General features: G+C 42.7%; 1 protein-coding gene across 1 annotated transcript in view; it reads left to right on the top strand.

Moving 5' to 3' along the window:
• Positions 1-18,940, top strand: part of LOC144768421 (protein-glutamine gamma-glutamyltransferase E-like) — a 251,930-nt gene that overhangs the window by 139,623 nt on the left and 93,367 nt on the right. Inside the window, exon 10 of the mRNA XM_078652064.1 lies at positions 13,235-13,585. Within this exon, the coding sequence (XP_078508190.1) occupies positions 13,235-13,585 (351 nt within the window). The remainder of the gene's footprint in view (positions 1-13,234; positions 13,586-18,940) is intronic.

The following is an 18,940-nucleotide window of genomic DNA, read 5'->3' as shown; positions in this document are numbered from 1 at the left end:
TGGTAGAGATGTGCTACTTGTGTAATCAGTATATGGACTATGCCAATGTGTGTTGGGCTATAGCAGTTATTTTTGCTTCTGTTGCGTCTTTTGCTTCCTTTTGTTTTTTCTCGTCTTCCTTTTATTGGTTCCCACTGTGGTAAATTCCCAGCTACCACCGTAGGTTGTAGTTTAATCCTTCATTAGTACTGTTGAATCTGAATGAAGTGTATCAGTAGAACACAGAAAGGACTCTAACAACTTGTAATGTCGCATACCATAGTGTTACAAAGGGAGGAATGTGGTCCATTTTTGGTGTGAAATGAACTAAAATCAATAATACAAAGTTTTAAAAAAATGATTTAGGGACAGATGTAGGTAAAACTTATTTACCGATTCTTAATTACCGAATTTTACCGATTCGGTAATTAAGAATCGGTAAATAAGAAGTGGGGGTATGTAGGAACATCCAGATGTTCCAGTTACCGAATCGTTAAGAATCGGTATTTACCGATTCGGTAAATACCGACCGGTAATGCTCCATTCATTCCTATGGGCTTTGAAGCCCATAGGAATGAATGGGGCATTACCGGTCGGTATTTACCGATTCGGTAAATACCGATTTTGACAAGGGTGCAGGGGGTGTCACTTTGACACCCTCTAGCACCCCCACAAAAGGTTCGGGGGCCATATGGCAGGCATACCTGCCCTAAGGGCAGGTCTGCCTGTCATATGGCACAGGTGTGCATGCACACATGTGCATGCACACCTGAATCGGTATTTTAACATCAAATACAATTTGATGGTAAAATACCGATTTTGTAGGCCTTGTGGGACTCAGAAGAGTCCCACCTACATATCAATTTTACCGATTCGGTAAATATACCGGTCGGTAAATATACCGACCGGTATATTTACCGAATCGGTAAAATTACCGATTTTCCCTGTTTACCTGCCCCTACATATCAAATGCCAAATACCGGTCGGTAACGGCCGAATTCGGCCGTTACCGACCGGTAAAACCCTACCTACATCTGGCCCTTAATGTTCATGTTCAAGTTCAAAAATCTTTATTTCGGTACATTTTACCGTAAAAGATACATTAAAAAACGCATACGTATTCATATTAACTCGATGTAGTAACATAATTTGCACGATTGAACAATGGCAAGCGAGGTATGTTACAATTAACAGAGATTCGGGGAGACAATTTCGGGGGCGATCATCATTACATATAAAACTTCTATAAATAGTTAAAAATGTAAAAAGGCATATATACGAGTAAAAGTATATAAGAATTTGCCAGTAAGACCTCAACAATCCAACATTTAATAATGGAATTGGTTAAATAAGTGAATAGGTCTACCAATTTGTTATAACCATAAAACATGGAGCAGCTTGCGGTTTTTAAAACAAGAAATTTATACTAGAATTTTAAACCCAATTTAACTCTAATAAAATTCGTGGCTACCAAAAATCTGCTGATGCCAAAAACAATAACCTGGCTGGTATCCGTTTTTAAGATTCTACCTGCCTCTTTACAACATCTTACACCTATATTTTGGCAAAGGGGTTTGATCCATCTTTTTCTAGGTGCCACATAAGCCGGGCAAAAAACAAAATATGAAATTCATCCTCCTTAGCTTCACCTTGGCATAGAGTGCATTGGTCTCTGCTGTTATTGTTAGACCACCTTGCTACACATGCATTTATCCGCAAAATGCCACATCAATAGTTCATATAAAGTGTCTTGGCTAACGGTGGTTCTACCTCATCTAGAAAGCATTCATAGTATGCCGTATCTTTAAACGTGAGGAAACTATTTGTTATTGATCGGTACACTCTTCCAATCAATGTGTTATGATTTAAATGGGCTCAGAATGATAATTTAAAAATTTTCTTCGAGGTTGAGGATAATGTGGATGGATCGGCCCAAAAATGTGCTAACCCAATTTTTGTTAACCAAGATCTAACGTGTTTGAACCATGAAATTGTATTACTACAATTCAAATCCATTATTTCTTTCAGACCGTCCTTATAGTTTGACAACTCAGGGGTGGACCAGATTCTGACCCAGAGCATCAGAGGTCTCAAAATTCCATGGTAGTCAGTACGTTTCAAGTTAAGATCTTAGATGAGCGCTAGTAACGGTGTACTGATCGGAGATGTATGACATACAATGCATGCTTTTACAATGCATGCCTTTACAACGCGGTTTTTACAATGCATGCCTTTACAACGCATAGTGTTTAGGGGTGTTGGATAGTGAATAGTTTAATTTACTATTCCAACTCCAGTCCCCGTGGATTTTAGGGAAGGTGTTGGATAGTAAATTAAATCTACTCCCTATCCTAGAGCGCCCCCCAGCGCAATGCGTTGTAATGGTTTGCGTTGTAAAAGTTGCATCGTAAAGGCACTGCGTGGTAAAAGTTGCGTTGTAAAGGATGTTTCCCACTGATCGGTACTCTCAATAAAGCTCTAAATACATTTTTTTCATCAGTTTCGAAAGATTTTTTGCACATGGGTCCCCATAATTCAGCTCCATATAATGCAGCTGCCTGTGCTTTAAACTTAAAAATCTCCAGAGCTGGCGAAACTGCTTTGTTTAGACTATTTCCATGTCTTTTCATAATGGGTAGCAAGTTTTGCGTGAATTTTACTTTACTTTTTTCTATCTGGCATTTCCATAGCAAATTAGAATCCAAGGAAACACCCAGATAGCTAAAATGTTGTACATGGTCGATTTTTTAACCATTTAGAGTCAAATTATCCTTAAAACTTTTATGGGGGTTTATGGCCATGTATTTTGTTTTCTTGGCATTGATCTCAAGGCCTTTATTGCTGCAATATACCTCAAATGTGTTTAATAGGTTCAGTAGGCCTCTAGGTGTTTGAGATATGAGTATGGTATCGTCAGCGAAAAGGAGGGCTGGGACCCTCTCGCCCCCCAATTTAGGAGAATCATTACTACAATCCTCCATACTAAAGGGAATATCGTTGACGAACAAGGAGAACAATGTGGGGGCCAACACACATTCTTGACGAACCCCCCTCTTTATCGGTATTTGTCCTGTCAGTTCTCCTCCTGGGCCCCACCTAACCTTTGCATAGTTATTGTCATGTAGCTTTATGATCTGCTCTAAAAGATTGTCTGGTAGCCCTAAATCTCTAAGGGTCTCCCATAACAGTTTGCGAGGAATTAGATCAAACGCAGCCTGGAGGTCTATGAAAGCTACATAAAGGTGACCCTTTCTCAGGGTAACATATTTCCAGCACAGGCAACAAAACCTTAGGACCTGGTCAATAGTACTTATTTTGGCTCTAAACCCTGCTTGGTACTTTGTAAGCACCGCTTTTTCCTCCATCCAAATATTTATGCGATTTAAAATATGCCTTGCATAAATCTTTTGTAAGATATCTATTAAACTGATGGGGTGATAGTTTGCGGGATCATTCCTATCGCCCTTTTTAAAAATTGTAATGATTTCCGCTCCCCTCCATGCCTCCGGGAGATCTGCGCCTGCCGCTACAACGTTACATAAGCAATTAATATAAGGGCCCCAGATACTAGTCTCGTGCTTGTATAAATCACCTGGAATTTTGTCTTGTCCAGGGGCCTTCCCATTTTTGACCGAATTAATAGCTATTTCGGTTTCCTGTAGATCAAAAACTAAACCGTCCATGCTTGAAATCAACAGTGTATCAGCCTCAATAGGAACCTGTTCCTCCTCAGGAGCGTCATATAGCTTGGTAAAATGATCGATCCAAGAAGTCTCATCAAGAAAGACTTCCCTGGATCCTTTTTCTTTTTTGTTAACTTTAGCCACTATTTTCCAGAACAACATTTGGTCATGGTTTTTAGCTGCGATTAACATGCTGGACCAGATCTCCTCATCCCAAGATGCTTTCGCCTTTCTTTGGATTATTCTATATTTAGTCCTGGCCTCTTTAACTACCAACATATTTTTGCTTTTTATTGCGTGAACTAAATCGGCCTTTGCACTACGACATTCCTTGTTATACCAGGATTTCCCTACATTCTGTGAATTACCATCTCCACCAATTTTTTTAGTTTTTTTTGTAACCACTGGAATAAGTTCTTTAAAAAACCCACTATGTAATTCTAGGATTGATTTTTCCCCGTCTTTGGAGGCATCATATAGACCGAATGTTGTGGCAAAAATATTGTAAATATTTGGCAACAAATCGTCATGCCTCAGCATGTACGCCCATTTAACTGAGCAACGATTATTGCTGACTATAATGTCGTCTGAGCTAGTGTGAGTATTTCTCTCAGTCTCGCTATGTGCTATGCGCTATACTGCTGTGTAGGAGAAGCTCAAGTGGACGATGGTCACTTTCTGTTCTGGGTCTAATCTCTATGTCTACAGCAAACGGACAGATATCTAATGACAGGATAAAATAATCAATTTTACTCTGGCACTTGTTTCTGAAAAAAGTGGGGGCCTTTGGGCTGTCCGATAGTAAACGACTATTGCATGCCCTCAAACCATTGCCAACCAATACCCTCATAATTTGGAAAGCTAGGGTGGTTCCTGGGACTGTCCCACTACTACTCATTGCTGGTATCTTATTGGCCCTGTCTTCATAATCTAATAGATTTCCAAACCTTGTAATTGGTTCGTAATTGCAGTTAAAGTCACCACCCAGTATTATACTTGTTCCAGGATCTAGCGCGTTTAAAAGTGAGTCCAATTTTTCTATTTGTGGTGACTCCCTGTATGAAGGGCATGGGCTACTATAAATAATATATACATGTACAACCCATTTGTCTATGGTAACAATTTTGATCCCTAGGACATCTTGAGAGTCAATATATAATTGGATGACATTAATATTAAGAGTCACTTTCACCCAAATTATAAGGCCACCAGACGGCCTTTCTCTCACGGAAGGAACAGCAGCTTTTTGAAAAGTGTTATACTCTACCCTATGTATGGTTTTAATAGCCCATGTCTCCTGGAGAATACAGATGTCACTCGTGTTAATATAATTACTCCACTCGGGTCACTGACATTTCTGCTCAACCCGGCTATGTTCCAGGATATCAGTTTTAGATCCGTATTGTGATTGTGGCCTATTACACTAGAAGATACATTTCTTATCAAGTTTTCAGTACCGTTAACTGCCCTTACCGGTGAGCTTTCACATGTTACTCTTACTATAGGAGTACATGGTGAAATTTCACGGGCCTGTTGCTCTGTTCCCACCACCGGTACTTCGTAATGAGTATGATGCCCCTCTGAATCACACTCTACGGGAACCTCCTGTATTTCTGAAACCATAATATTTATAATTTGTGGTCAATCCACTGCCTCCAAAGAAACTAGCTCTTGGAAGCTATTCAAGGCTACAGGGAATGTGAAAATATCTGGATTATAAATTGGTCTTTTTACAACTGGTTTGTAGAAATACCCTAGTGGTAGGGCGTGGATGCTAGTGTTTTGAGTTGGCATCTCCTCGTATGCTTTCAGTAGCTTACTGACAGTATGGGGGTGTCTAAAATTTACAACAATACAGTCACCTGGTATGTCTTTTGGTGAATCACCCACCCACCCTACCCTTCTCACCATCAAGATTTCGCTCGACATGTAAGGATTAAACCTTTTATATTTCGAGAGCCATTCAACTACTTTGTTCTTAAGATTGTCCCAAGTTTCCCTCTGTTCTCTCCTTAGGGCAGGTATACCTGTTAATACTAATATATAGGGACATGCAGCTGGTGGTAGGCTCAGAATATCAGGATTGGGTATCAAGTCAGTCCCCTTTGGGCTATGAACAACCGCCCTTACACTATCGTTCCCCACGTGATGTATTCTATTGTCAAATAAAAGGGGAAGGTTACTCAGGGGCACACTGTCCCCTGACCCTTCTGGTCTGATCCCTGTCCTGGTATGATTTACAGAAACGGGGCATGATTGTTTAGGGCCTTGTACCACATCTTTGGCTTTCACAATCTCCTTGTTTGCTGCCCTCAACTCTAATAGTAGGCAGGCTCCCCCTTCAATTATTCTGTTGCCTTCTTCAACTACAGTAGACAGTTTGGCTATGGTGAGATTCAACTGATCGATTTTACTATCTAATGCCGTCATTTTTGTATTTAAACTTTCATCTATTTTGGTCTGAATCAAATCTAGTGCATTTTTAAAAATGTCCACAACAGTACAATCTTCCCCTTCCTCCATCACATTTAACCTTCTTTGGCTTTAACAATGATCAATGTCTGTTTGTTCCCCAATTGTTCTACATAAACCCTCCTCATGTGTTTGTACATTTGAGTCCCCTTTGTTAATTTTTGCAGATGACCCAGACTTCCCTTTCTTGTCTCCAGTTTTTTCTCCTTTGTTTTCCCTTTCAGTGCTTCTACTTGTTTTTGTGGTCTTAGTCTTGAAAATATTCCAGCAGTCCCTGGTTCGTTTGCGCTTAATTGCCCCTCTTCGGTTTGTGATGTTTATATCGCACAATGATTTGAAATAGTAGGAGAGGTTTGCAAACATCTACTATTGTTCTCGTGTATAATAACAACAGGTGACAGTACAGTAGATTGCCTATATGCGGGGAGATTGGACGGATCGAGTGATAGCCTTCTCTGTGTCATTTTAATCTCGTGGCAAAGTACTGTTTCTGCTCTGATTAGAAAATCATCGAATGTCCCGGCGGCACCTTTCCTTTTGCTCATTGTTGGCCAAAAACAAAGTTCCAATTAAAGTACTGAAAACAGCACCAGTCGCCTTAACAATTAACAGTACCTCTGGAAATTAAACAGCAAAGTTTAACGTAACCAGTACCTTGTTCGATATAAACCAAAGGGGATGGCCCAGTCCAGCCTCCTCCGGGCTCGGACGGCCGCAGACGGTCCCGCCCTTGTCCCGGGCTTCTCCCGGCGCGCACCTGCGTGCGTCCCGCGCAGCGGGTGCCGCGAGAAGTTAAATAGCGGCTGAGGGCGGGTTGTGGGTGGGCCTCAGGCACAGATGGCGGCAACACCTGGGCTCCTGGGACCTTGAGTCCTTCTGGAACGCTCTTCTTTTGACCCCAACAAAGTCTCAAAAAATACCGGCAGAGTCCTTGTGGCGAAGCAGCAACCGCGCAGCACGTGCCGCGAGAAGTTAAATAGCGGCTGTGGGCGGGTTGTGGGCGGGCCTCAGGCACAGATGGCGGCAACACCCGGTCTCCTGGGACCTTGAGTCTTTCTGGAATGCTCTTCTTTTGCCCCCAACAAAGTTCCCAAAAAATACCGGCAGAGTCCTTGTGCCGTGAGAAGTTAAATAGCGGCTGTGGGCGGGTTGTGGGCGCGCCTCAGGCACAGATGGCGGCAACACCCGGGCTCCTGGGACCTTAAGTCCTTCTGGAACGCTCTTCTTTTGCCCCCAACAAAGTCCAAAAAAATACCGGCAGAGTCCTTGTGGCGAAGCGGCAATGATTTAATGGGTTTCCTTGTCCATCTTGGGTTTGTCCCTGCCTTGGAATTCTGCCTCGACAATCTCTCAGATTGACTTCCATACTTCCACAGTTCCCTTTCAGGCAACCACTTTTCTCTTTTTTTCTAAAGCATCCTTTGAGAGTTAATGTGTGCTCCAGCACTCTCCCTTTTCTGTTTCTCCCCCTGCCGAACACCCAATTCCCAGTGCTCTCTCTTTTATTTCTCTGCAACAAACTCCCTGCGCACAGCTGGATTGGGAACAGAAACCAGCCCTTGCAGGCAGCACGGCCCACCCTGGGGGGAGGCTGTTTGCCAGGGCTGGTTTCAGCAGATTTTGTTACAGTGGACCAATATTAAATCCGGCCCCCAGTAGCAAAAACAGGCCTCACAGGGGTCCAAAACTGTCCCCCACCAAGGCGGCCCACTGGGGAACACCCTGTGCCCGCTACGGCCAGTCCGGCCCTGTCCCTGCCTCCCTAGCATTTTCGTGTTGCTTACATACTCATGTGCTTCAACTCCCACCACTATCTTGCTGTACCTCATGTTCTCGCTACCCCCCCACCTGATCTTCCATTGCCCCCATGTCCACTGTCTTTTTTTGGGAGGGTGAGAAGGACCAAGGAGCAAACTGCTGCAGCCCATCCCCCTTAAAACGGCTCTTTCATGCTATTTTTTTTAAAATTTACCCATCGATCTCAGATCAGTAAAATAAAAAATGAACCCCACTTCATTTTATAGGTGCACATGCATAGTGATTCATACACGTGCACACGTCATCGTGCATGTGCCACCTACAAAATGAAGTGGCTGATGCAGCTGCCTCATCAAACTTTTTTTTTTGCTTCCTTATTTTCACTCTGCTGCGCAGCATCTTGCCAATGAGGTACCACAAACAAAGCCAGAAGGCATTGGCAGAATCTATAGGCCCGAACTTCCTTTGACGATGTTTGTTAGAACTTATGTTCATTAAGAAATTGTCATGCAGGTTAGCGCTTAACTTCAAAAAAAGTAATACAATTGCAAAGGGACAAAGTTCTTCTTAAGATCTCGCCACTGGCAATGAACAATGCAAGGGTATACAAAGGCTACAACTGCCTAGTTTTGGTGCCATCTCATGCCTCTTTCTTCAATCACCATACACTTTCTGAAGCTTTAGCTCACTCTTGCAGATTCTGCTTCATCCATACTTTCTTCCTGTTACTGTTTGCTATGTTTCTTTCTCCCATTTCTTTCTCTCTCCTGCTTTAGGTGGAAAACTTATGAGGAAAAATGTGTCTTGGTCCCGGTAAAATGCGTGATGGTGCACATCACACTCAACCACCAAGACAAATTAAGCATTGAATTGTGCAGGCACTTATCACTCGGTTATAACTCATGATCATTGCCCGCACAAACCCATATGCAAAGGGTGATCCCATGTATGAAAGAGGAATGCTTAAAGAAAGTTACTGCACCTGCAGAGTAACATTGTCCTTTACAGAGGAAAGCACAAACAAGAAGATTCTGCTGGGCAATATTTTGAGTTATAGAAGGATACACTTAATAATGGAGATATTTTTCACTGAGGGGTTATAAATAACATCAACTATACAATGAGAGAAAAAGCTAAGTTCTCTTTAATCTCCCTCAGAACCCAGAGGTCAATATCATTCCCATTATTCACTTTTTACCTGTTTGTAATTTTATCTTATTTCTGAGCCTTCCTTTCAGCCTTAGGGTGGTCTCTTGCCAAATATTTTACCTTCACCCTTTTGTTTTGCTAACTATGTTTTTGCTGGACTTAGAACATTCTTACCACTGCTAGCCAGTGCTAATGTGTTTGTGCTCACTTGCCAAAACATGGTAAATTGGCTTAGACCTGGTTGCCATATTTAATTTACTTATAAGCCCTAGTAAAGTTGCATACGATATATCCAGAGCCTGTAAATTAAAACCTACTAATGGGCCTGCAAGACATATTGTGCAAACCACTTAAGAAGCACCTTAAAACATGTCCCAGGTGTGCCATTGCAGCCTGAATGCAATTTTAAACTGGCTATTTATTTGGCAAAATAAACCCGTTGCTAAGCCATAAACTCCCATTTTATTATATTTATATGTCGCCCCAAGATAAGCCCTATATAGCCCATAGCAAAGATAACAAGATGATGGACGGAGTGCTGAAACTTTTCAACCACTCTCCCCCAGTCTAAATATCTGGGCTTATTCCCTCATTCTTTTTTCACTATGCAACCCAGTTTGGACACATAGGGCAGGGTACAGTGTAACTAAAAGGTTGGACATTTACTTTTAAGTTTGGCATGTCCTCCTAGTGAAAAACTCAATGTGATTTCCACTACTGTGAGGGCTACCTCTCCCATATGATAGCATTTGGTTGACTTATTCCATGTAATAAGCACACATTTTGATTGGGAGCTTGTAATGGCTTCATGTTTAGTGTCTGACCAAATGTAATCTAAAATTCTCTTTAATGGTAAAATCACGTTTATAAGTTACAATTTTGAAATTGCCACTTTTAGATATTTTATATTTTCCTGTCCCAATTACTTGGCTCCTGCAGCCTGTTCCGGGAATCACATGACTGGGTGTAGTTGGCCGTTGGACATTTGAGGTAGGCCTTGCAGTAGTGAAAAAGGAATTAAAGAGTTGTGAGGATTTGGGTGTATTATGTGGTATGGCTGTGCAGTCTTACTGTGGAATACACTCGCAAAGACTGTCCTGGGTCCATTCTGGCCCGTATGAATAACCTTAAACTCAATCCTGGATAGCTATGACTTCAAGTAGAAAGGCTTGCACAAAGGAACCTAGTGTAAAGCATTTAACAGTACCTAACCATGAAATTAGAAAGCCAAACCACACAAATGTAAAGCAACGCCAGTTTATAAAAATAGATTATAATATATGAATTTTTATAGTTCTCAATGAGCAAAATACACAGCAAAGTTCTGGAGGTACAGATTTTTGAAGGATTTATCACTGTTTATTTTAACCACAAACAAACATTGGTCTATTTAAAGTTTGATGTAGTGGTCCTGATGGTGAGGATATAGGATGAAAAGATGCTGAAAAATGGTATGGTTGCTGTGAAGTCAACGCATTGCCTTTGTGGTGATTCCTCTGCCCACGAGTAGTGCAGTGCAACTTTGGCCACAGGGTTCAGGGTCCCTCAAGGTCCTCTTCCAGACCATAAAAGGCCTGCAGGGGCCGGGTACCGATCTCCGTGCACAGCGGTCCCTATGAAAACCTTCATTGGAGGCTAGCATCCTTCTTGGGCGGCCAATCTGGACTCTGATCACACTCACTGATCCAGCTGACCTAGGGGCAAGTTTTGGCTGTGCTGTTTGGCTTTCTAATTTTATTAAAGCTGACCCTGTGTCAAGCCTGCCTACCTGAACAAAGGGCAGCCCCTCAGGAGTATTATTGCCATTTTCACCTTTGAATCTCACCTTTTGGGCTAACACTCTAGGTGTCATCCTGCAAGGGGGGAGTGCCACATCTTCCCGCAGCAGGGTACTGCTGTTTATAAGCCTAGGAGTTGTTCACAGTACACCGCAGATGGGCAGAAAGCTTTCTGTGGGCCAGAGCCCCTGTGAGGCAACTGGACCCTCTAAGTCACAGAGTGGCAGCTTTCTAAAAGTTGCTTTACTTTAATAGTGACATTATATTCGACCAGGAAATCAGGTCAGGTTTAATGCCACAATCCCATTCAGAAGTTATCCAGGCTCAACTGCAAGACGGTAACCCTGTTTTAGCCAATGGGGCTACTAACTTTTCCCCGGTAAAACAACAACTTTAGGGGTTTCTCTGCTAAGAAACTTATAAGCTTACATGTCATACTTAATATTATACAGCTCCCTGCCTCAGGGCTCTTTAGGCCTTCCTTAGAGAAAACCTACATACATTGTTAAGATAAGTGATGATTTTGCCATTAGTTGTAATGGCATAGTCGAACTGACCTTTCAATCTGTAGTGGCAGGCTGGGAGCCATTTTACATAATTTGTCAAACACAGGGTGGCACAATCAGTGCTGTAGCCCTGGGAGGACACTCTGCCTTACATGCCCTCAATATACCATATACTAGGGACTTATAAGTGAGTCTGTTTTTACAAACCTTTGTAAAGGGTTAGAACACTGGCACTGAGATCTGGTTAGAAGGCCTCAGGGCACTCTCAGCATCAAAAAACCATCAGCAGGTAGTCCAAATTGGGGGGAAAGTATGGGAGGGGGTGCTGCAAAACACCTTACAAGAGGTTTTCACTACCAGCACATGTAGAGCTTGAATGTACATGTCCAGCTTTTTAAATACACTGCACCTTACCCTCTGGGCTGTCCAGGGCCCACACGAGGGGTGATTTGTATGCATTGATAAGGAAGGTTTGGGCCTGACAAAAGTTTATTTTTCCAGGCAGTCACAAGGCAGCTTAAAACTGCACAGACAGACTGAAAAGCCAGCCTGAGACATGTTTGAAGGACTACTTATGTAGATCGCACAATAAGTAGTGCAGATCGACTAATATCATTTAATTTACTGGGCCTGGATACATGTAATACCAATTTACTAGGGACATATGAGTAAATTAAATATGCCAATTGAGAACAAGCCAATGTTACAATGTTTTAAGTAGTGTGCACATGCACTTTAGCACTGGTTAGCAGTGGTAAATTGAGATAAGTTCTAAGGCCAGCAAAAACAGAAGGGGTGAACGCAAAATGTTTTGTGGAAGACCACTCTAAGGCTTGCAGGTCTACCAACCTCTCTCTTGCTTGTTACAAAATGTAGGAATATAGGCATTAATGACATTTATTAGCAAAACATTAGACATCCTGAGTAGTTATATTTATGTTGCATGCAATATTTATATTGCTATTGGAGAATATGTAAATGTTGACACCTGCTGAATTGTACAAATGTGCTACATCGAAATAAACACAATGGTGGTTAAGAACATATTTAAATAGCATATTTCAGGAGTTTTGCACAAACGATTAACTAATATATCAAGTTCTACACCCCTTCAGAATCATACATGTACACACCCCCATACAGTTCTTGACTCCCCATATGAGACAACAGGACAGCATGAAGGCTACTATTAAGGGTGGATGAATGGGAAATCGGATATCCAGCTCAACCAGCCATGAGGAGTGAACACAATTTTCTTGCAGACACATTGATAATTTACCTCCAAATCCTCCTGAAGAAGGTCAGTCTGACTTTCTGCATTCCCTCTGTACATTTTCGAGCTGGTATCAAAAATTTTCCACTGCTGCTTTAACCCAGTCCTGCGCTGTATCCACATGGGCAACGGCACAAACAATCAACTCCCAGAGGCAAATGCAATCAGATATGCATAGGTGCAAAGGCACATACTTTCCCTCCCCTAACTAACACTCATAGACACTCATAGACACTACTCCTCTTAATGCGTTATCATCCAAGTATTTAGAATTACTTTGATGTAATACCATAAAATGTTTAAAACACATAGGTAATTTAAAAACAATAATATTTCAATTGTGTTACAGATATAATCATTACAAACATTAGAGCACACAAAATATTTCTTCATTATATAGCCTGTGCCAATTCCAAAGGAAGACACCTGTTCCTAAAAGTTCAAACATTGAATCTCATAATACAAGGCAGCTTCAAAGTGTAGTGGCTGATGTGCTGATGATAACTAGTTAGAGGATAGTGGTCAAGATAGCAGAGTGAGCCTTCTGGTTTTGAATTGTATCTCCTGTTTCATCAGAGCATTGTGCACTATACAGAAAAAAAAACTAATGCCTTCTCCCTAATTTCTTTCTGCCAGGTTCAGACAAGGAAAGATATGTGTTCAAAAAGGCATCCAGAAAGCTGTTTAAAACAGGAGTGTTTGCAGAGAGCTTGACCCCCGAGGAGTGGCTGAGCGATGAACTCATCGATGAATTTAGTGATGATTCTGATGATCAAGAATCCGAGGAGCAGTTTTCTGGCGAGTTCCAGCTTTCTGAATCAGCACAAGTTGGTCAAGATATCAATGTAGCCATAGCAATCAAGAACCCAACCTCTGAAAACAAGACTGTCAATGTGAAGATCTGCGCCTATGCGATAACATACACCCGTACTCCTGGGGCGACGATCATCAAGCACTCAGTCATTCTCCAACTCTCACCTAATGAAGGTATGGTCAGAGACTATCCAGTCGCAGAACACACATGTCTCTTGTTGACTCAATCTATCAAAGTTACACTCCAGTAGAGCAAAGATGAAAAGACCACTAGAGCAAGATGTGTTCATATAAAGAATGTGGCAGATAAAAACCTCAAATAATTTCAACTGCCTAGAGATGATCAACGGTAACATTGATTGGTCTTTATAAAGGCAACGTTTGTGGGGATCTAATAGTAAGATAGTTAAAAGGACTGGAAAAAGGTCTGGTGAATTAGGCCTTTTTTCATTTTAAGCACTGACCTTTAGGTGTCACTGAGCACCCCAGATATGTTACGACTTTATAGAGCGACAACAATTTACGCATGGATCTATTTTTGGCAGGTTGCCAAGTTACACTCTATTATGACACCCTCTCTAGTGGAGGTCGGATGAACGAGAGGAAAAAGTGGGCTGTTCTATATTTGCATTCTCTCTCTTATAATACACAACACAACTAGGCAAATGAGACATAGGATGGGCAACATTAGGATATTTTCCTTATTCTGGAAGACCTTTTAGACCTTGACAGATTATGTATTTAATATACAACCACAATATATCAACACTCCTCTTATTCTTTGTGAATTAATTCTGAAAATTCGAAGGTATGGCCTCACACATCGCCTGAGCATCATACTTCATCATCGGCCATCCTTGCTCCCCAGAACAGGGCCAGCTCACCTGTGGGTTCACATGAAGCACATATGGATGAGGGTTAGGTGGGAATATGAGCTAAACATCCCAGGAACCTTTCATCAGGAACTACCTTTATTCTGTTCTGTTTATTCTGTTATGAGGCAAACAAGTTGATTAAAGGCTGAAGCATGTCTAGGAGTCATAATTACTCCTGCATCTAGTAGGTTGACATGTTTCAACCAATGGTCCCATACAGGTTCTGTGGCTTTCATCATGACAAAGGACCCCTATTCCTTATATTACTTTGCAAGCATTATACACATACAGCAGGCATACACATACAATACTCATTTGTATACATCTTCCGTCCTGCTAAGTAGAGGAATGCTTCATCAACGTGTGTTTAGGAGGTCCCTAAGCTAAACTAGGGGAAAACCTCATAGAGGAGTACATTCGGGGTGGCCTTGTAGTTAAACATTAGTCAAAGATTACACCCTGCTTTTCACCAACTTCGACATCTGCCTCCGATCAAAGGTAAACCGTAATCTATTATTCTTCATCTAAGCTCAATGTAGCAATTGTATTCAGAGAAACACGTGCACTTCATTGTGATTAAGCACTGAGCGATTGTAATGAGCCTTAAAGATGCATGACTTACTGCCCTCTTAATCATTTTTCGAAATTCCCTATATGCAGTCAACATTAGAGAAAGCAATTTCCAAATGTCTCCCATGACTAACTATGCATGTGCTTTTACTTAGATGTGTGTTTCACTTTAGAGATATTCAGAATGTCTGTAAAATTGGCTCCCGAAATCACAGCTCTGTACTGCATGGTCTGAACATCAGGAGCACAGTCTAGAAACTTTCAAGTGTATCCACCCCTTTTATGTAGCACCACCAAAAATACCACCTTAAGGTAATGTTAGGTTCTTACTACTGCTCCCAGTGTTATTACCATGTGACCCTACAAGCTCCTATTCTATTTTTCATCAAAATTCATTATGAGACAGAAGGAAAATAGACATGGAGGCTAGTAGTTAGAGAAATCTATTTGAGGTTCCTTTAGTGAAGAATACACTGTGGATTTATGGACTAATCATGCTATGGATTTATGATTATATAGCACCACATTCCCGAAGGTGCAAACACATTATCTGTTATTAGAGGTGGGTGGAACTCGCAGAGTTTCACTCTGTGGATTTCCACAGAGTTCCATGAAAACTCTGCGTGATTCCATGGAGTTCTGCAAGTGGACAGAATTGCCATGTCACACTGATTTTTAGCACAGGAGCTTCCTCCACATTGAAAAATCAGCAAGAACAGCCCCACGTGGTGTGCCAGAGGGCCCTGCTACTTTGCTGCTGCTTGAGTAGATTTTCTACTCGAGGTGCACTTTTCTCATCACGAACGGTCATGACTGCCCGTGACCCTCCACGGCCACTTGCATTAAGAAAATCTCACTGAGTGCCGTACTAGCGCCCGAGAATCATGCCAGGGGATGTCAATTCTCGCTCACACTTGCCAACTTACAGTTGGAGACCCACACAAAAGAAAAAACTTTGCAATGTGGCGGTTGGCAGAATTTTGCCACAGCTCAGTGTTACAAGCGTAACAGAGAGTGGGCAAAACTCTGTGAACCCCGCTGGCAGAGCGGAATTTATCACCCACTCCTATCCATTATGAGAATATTTTAGCCTACAAATTACTTTTGCCTCATTGTTTGTAAAATTAGCATATAAAAGTCACTAGGTGAGGACTCTTAACAGTCTTGGATTGATTGGCTACATTGTTTAATTTGTGTCAGTGGTTGCATGAGTGGGCACCGTGTTCATTTTTGTGGGCAGAGACTAATTATTCATCATCAGAGTTTGACCTTGAGTAAGAGAGAGAAACAAAGAAAACGGAGGAGGAAGAAGAAAAGAAAGATAGCAAATCAGTGGCAAAGTTATAAAGAAGGGGTAAATAGAGGCTGAACGGTCCGGCCATTGTGAAATAAAGAGTAAAGAAGGGTAGGATTGTGGACGAAGGAGGCATTAGGTGGAATTAAAACCTGGCAGACTTAGTGTGTGGTTTAGGTTTGGCAGATGGGATACTCTGTCACAAACGTGACATCTGTCTGCCTCATCACAGGTGCAGTACATCCTAATGCACTAGTAATAAGGTGGATTGTATTAGGTATCATGTTTGTGATGGAGTACCAATCAGACCCGTAGTATGCAACTATTCAATGGGGCCAGTGGCAGGAACCTAAGAAAAATATTGGGCCCACTGCACTTATTATTTTCCAAATTAATGATTGGATTTAGGTCTCCTTTTTGGAATAATAATGTGTGTTTTTATGTATATTATTCTACCAATTGTTTTTGTCGTTTATTAGTTGTGCAAGAAATACCCCTAGCCAGGTTATGGTGGGAGATTGGCTACAGATTTGCATATGTGATTTAGTAGAATTCCTGTCGAAAAACCTTATTAGAACTACTCCACAGAGACACACAAAACTTACCCTGCTATGCCCATTGATCACACTTCAAAGCATTATTTCCTGTGAGGAGTAGGCAGGGAGCACATTTTTAGCCTCACTCACAAAGTTGCGCAATGTCATAATTTTCACCTGTGGTGAAAGTGTACAAATATTTTCCACTTTGAAAGGTTTGACCTAAGTCAAAGATAATTCGCATCTGCTGCAAGGTTGGATTTTCTGCTCCAAGATGTCTCTTAGTTTGGACAACTTGTGTAGGAAGTCCTGTTTCATCATTGCTCACCTGTGATTGCGTGAGAGGGAAGATTGCATTTGCACATGCAAACCTGGAGCAAACTTGAATCTCTGCTATGTCCACTGGGATGGACCTTTATTTCAAACTGAGGATAAAATCTTACTTTAAGCAATATAGAAATGACTGTGAAGCACAATTTTCCCCACAGGAGCAAATGAGAAAGGTAATTTCGCAAACCATAAAGGTTTATTAAGAAATTTGTAAAGTTACAATCTCCATTTAAATCAGTTAAAGATAAATCGGTAGTCACCTGAATACAGCACATATGAATGTAATCCAGACAATTAAAATAAGCACATGCCAGCAAATGTTATTAAAGACAGCAAATGCAGCATGAACTAAAATTCAGATCCCATTAGGTAAACTCACTAACGCTAAGCTAATATTGTTATGTTATGTTAATAGGAATTTTTATAGCGCTCATTCACCAGCAGGTTTCTTGGCACAGGAGGAGTTACTTTCCAAAAGGAGTTACCGGTAAGGATGGTCCAGGTCTAGCTGTAAGTTTGGGTAAAGAGCCAGGTCTTCAACATCCTCCTAAAGTGAAAGAGGTCTGACTCGAATCTCAATAGGGTCGGAAGAGCGTTCCAGAATTTGGTTCCCAATATTGAGAAGTCTGAGCCTCCTGTTCTTTTCCGTCTAAAATCTGGGACCTCTAAGTAGTTCATGTGCATAGATCTTAAAGTATGGTGGGGGATGTACTTATGGATTTTTGATTAGATGTACTCAGGGCCAGTCCCGTGCAAGGCTTTAAAAAGAATACAGCCTGCTTTAAACTTGGAGCATTGCGCCACTGGAAGCCAGTGCAACTCTTTTAGCAGAGGCTTGATGTGACATCGTCTACCTTGTTGATATATAATTCAGGCTGCCTGATTTTGTATTAGCTGCAGACGATGTATCTGATTGCGCTGATGACCTAGGTATATAGAGTTAGCATAACCAAGGTGCGTGGCTTGAGCGCCGATGGTGGAGGCCGCCTAGACGCTGGGCTCGGAGATCGAGCCTTCATTTATCCTGTTGAATCGAATCTGGCAACCCCCTCCCCACTTTGCCACTCTGGGGAAGGGGCTCCCCCACGGCGGAGCTACAAGGCGGAACTCGACTATCTCCACAAGCCTAGAACGGACCGCCGGCACGGCTCCCAGGGGGTTCCGAGGGCCGAGACTAAGATGGCGGCCATGGGGGAGAAATAACACCCGGACGGCCTGCAGCTGCGGGACACCTGACGCTGCCTGAAGTGTTTCGTTTTTGAGACCAGGAGAAGGAGCAGGTGCGGAGAGGCGCAGATCGAGCAGAACACGGCACCCGTAAAACCGGAGAACGGGACTGACGACCTCGTCGCGGCAGGCCCATGAGGGACGTGGAGCGAGACAGCCCGGTGAGCAGTGCGGCTGGACCCCTCGCATCCGGACCACTACTGAGCGGAGGTTGGTGTCTCTCTCTGTGCGGAGCGCGGATATCATCACAGAAGGATTCCTTCCTTAGTGCCAGCTTCATTTGACGTGCTGAGGAGTGGAGCGAAGGCGCTTGACGAGAGCTGGAACCCATTGGACCCCCCTCCTCCTCACCCCGGGTTCCATTCTGGCACTGCGACTGGCGGATAGGGACTCCGGCTGGGGCCCGGAAATGACTGACGAAGGGACCGGAGCTGCGGATCGCCGCAGGAGGCCTTAAGGGACCCCCCGAAAATATCACTGAACTGCCAGGCCTTGCTGGGGGACCGCGCCCGGGGGGGCAAAGTAACGCAAGGGAGCGGCTGCCATGTGGTGAGGATTTTGCTGCCAAGTGCAGGGACGGCGCCTGGAGCTCGGGGACAGGACCGTGAGCAGCATTCCTGCTGGGACTTTCTGCAGAGGTCGCGGCGCTGCACAGTGAAGGCCACGCACCGGAGCGGAGCTTAGTGGCGGCGACATC

This window comes from Lissotriton helveticus, chromosome 7 (assembly GCF_964261635.1).
Source record: "Lissotriton helveticus chromosome 7, aLisHel1.1, whole genome shotgun sequence".
NCBI lineage: Eukaryota > Metazoa > Chordata > Amphibia > Caudata > Salamandridae > Lissotriton > Lissotriton helveticus.
Note: the sequence above shows the minus strand (reverse complement) of the source record. Positions and strands in the feature narration are given on the sequence as shown.